We start from the raw sequence: 1590 nt of genomic DNA, 5'->3' as shown, positions 1-1590 counted from the left end.
ATCCTGGGGTTGTGCATTTTAACAAGAATTTCAATTGATTCTGAAAGGACACCCAAGTTTGACAACCAAATGGCCAATAAATAAATCTAAATGGGATATTTTTACCAATAAATTTTTATCAACATACATTTATATATAGTGTTCAGTTCATGCTAAACCACAGAAATTATATGATTTTCTCTTTGCCACTTAAGAGGAAGTCAGTTGATGCTGTTGTGATTACTCTGCCATTGAAGTCCCCTTTTGATCCAGAGCTTCTTCACAGCATTTGTCACCTCTGCATTTCTGAGGGTGTAGATTAAGGGATTTAACATCGGCGTTATCATGGTATAAAACACAGCCACAGCTTTATCAATGGAAAAGGTGGTCACTGGGCGCAGGTACACAAATATGCCAGGCACAAAGCACAAGACAACCACAGTGATGTGAGACACACAGGTGGACAGGGCTTTGTGCCTCCCCTCCAGGCTGTAGGTCCTTAGGGAGTGCAAGATGACCACATAGGAGACCATCAAGAGGAGGAAGGTTAACAAGCACATGAACCCACTGTTGGCAGCAACAAAGAGACCGAGGATATGAGTGTCCATGCAGACAAGTTTCAACAAAGGGTACAAGTCACACATGAAATGATCTATGACATTGGGGCCACAGAAGGGCAGCCAGACTATGAAGAGGATCTGAATGGTTGCATGGAGAAATCCTCCCGCCCAGGCCACTCCCACAAGGAGGCCACACAACTGTTGACTCATGATGGTCGTGTAGTGAAGGGGTTTGCAGATGGCCACATAGCGGTCATAGGCCATCACCATCAGCAGGATAATCTCAGCAGCACCAAAAAGATGCTCAATGAAGACTTGAGTCATACACCCTCTAAATGAGATGATTTTTCTCGCACGCAGTGTGTCAGCTAGCATTTTAGGGGTGATGGAGGAAGAAAAACAGCCATCTATTAGGGATAACTGAGACAGAAAGAAGTACATGGGAGATCGCAGGGCCCTGCTGGTGCTGACAGTGATCATAATGAGCAGGTTGCCTGCCAAGGTGACCACGTAGGCTGTTAAAAGCGTGAGAAATGAAAACTTCTGAAGCTCCGTGTTTTGAGTCAGGCCCAGGAGAATGAATTCCGTCACATTATTCATCCTCTCCATCAGCTCAGGATCAGGAGACAGGTGACTTCCCTAAAAAGAAACTCACACTCATCCTCAGTAGTGACACTTTCACTTAATTAATAAATGCATCCATGGAGAGCCTTGTTTGTTCAGTTATGCACAAGGCAAAACAAATGCAAAACCACATCAACTCCTTCATTTCTTTTATTCTTTCAGGTGACAATATAGGTGTTATTTATTTTGTTCTTTTTAATTTCCTCATTTCTTTTTCATTTTCTACAACAAAAACAAAATGTAAAACTTTTTAAATCAGGAAAAATATGCTATACATCAAGTGTTAACAGCCAGTCCTACTGGGGCCGCATATGTGACCATATACATGACCATGCATTCACAAACACCCAAAGATACATGTATTTTACCCCCGAAATAGCAGGACATATTTACCACTGAAAAACACAATTGGTTCTACTAATTTAAG

The 1590-nt window shown here is 42.1% G+C and overlaps 1 protein-coding gene across 1 annotated transcript; it reads right to left on the bottom strand.

Moving 5' to 3' along the window:
* Positions 1-200: 200 nt before the first annotated feature.
* LOC109390184 (olfactory receptor 4C12-like) lies at positions 201-1166 on the bottom strand. The gene has a single exon (XM_019656324.1). The coding sequence runs from the start codon at positions 1146-1148 to the stop codon at positions 201-203; it is 948 nt and encodes a 315-aa protein (XP_019511869.1). The 5' UTR covers positions 1149-1166.
* Positions 1167-1590: the final 424 nt, after the last annotated feature.

This window comes from Hipposideros armiger, unplaced genomic scaffold (genome assembly GCF_001890085.2).
Source record: "Hipposideros armiger isolate ML-2016 unplaced genomic scaffold, ASM189008v1 scaffold_258, whole genome shotgun sequence".
NCBI lineage: Eukaryota > Metazoa > Chordata > Mammalia > Chiroptera > Hipposideridae > Hipposideros > Hipposideros armiger.
This window is presented reverse-complemented; position numbering and strand designations above follow the sequence as displayed.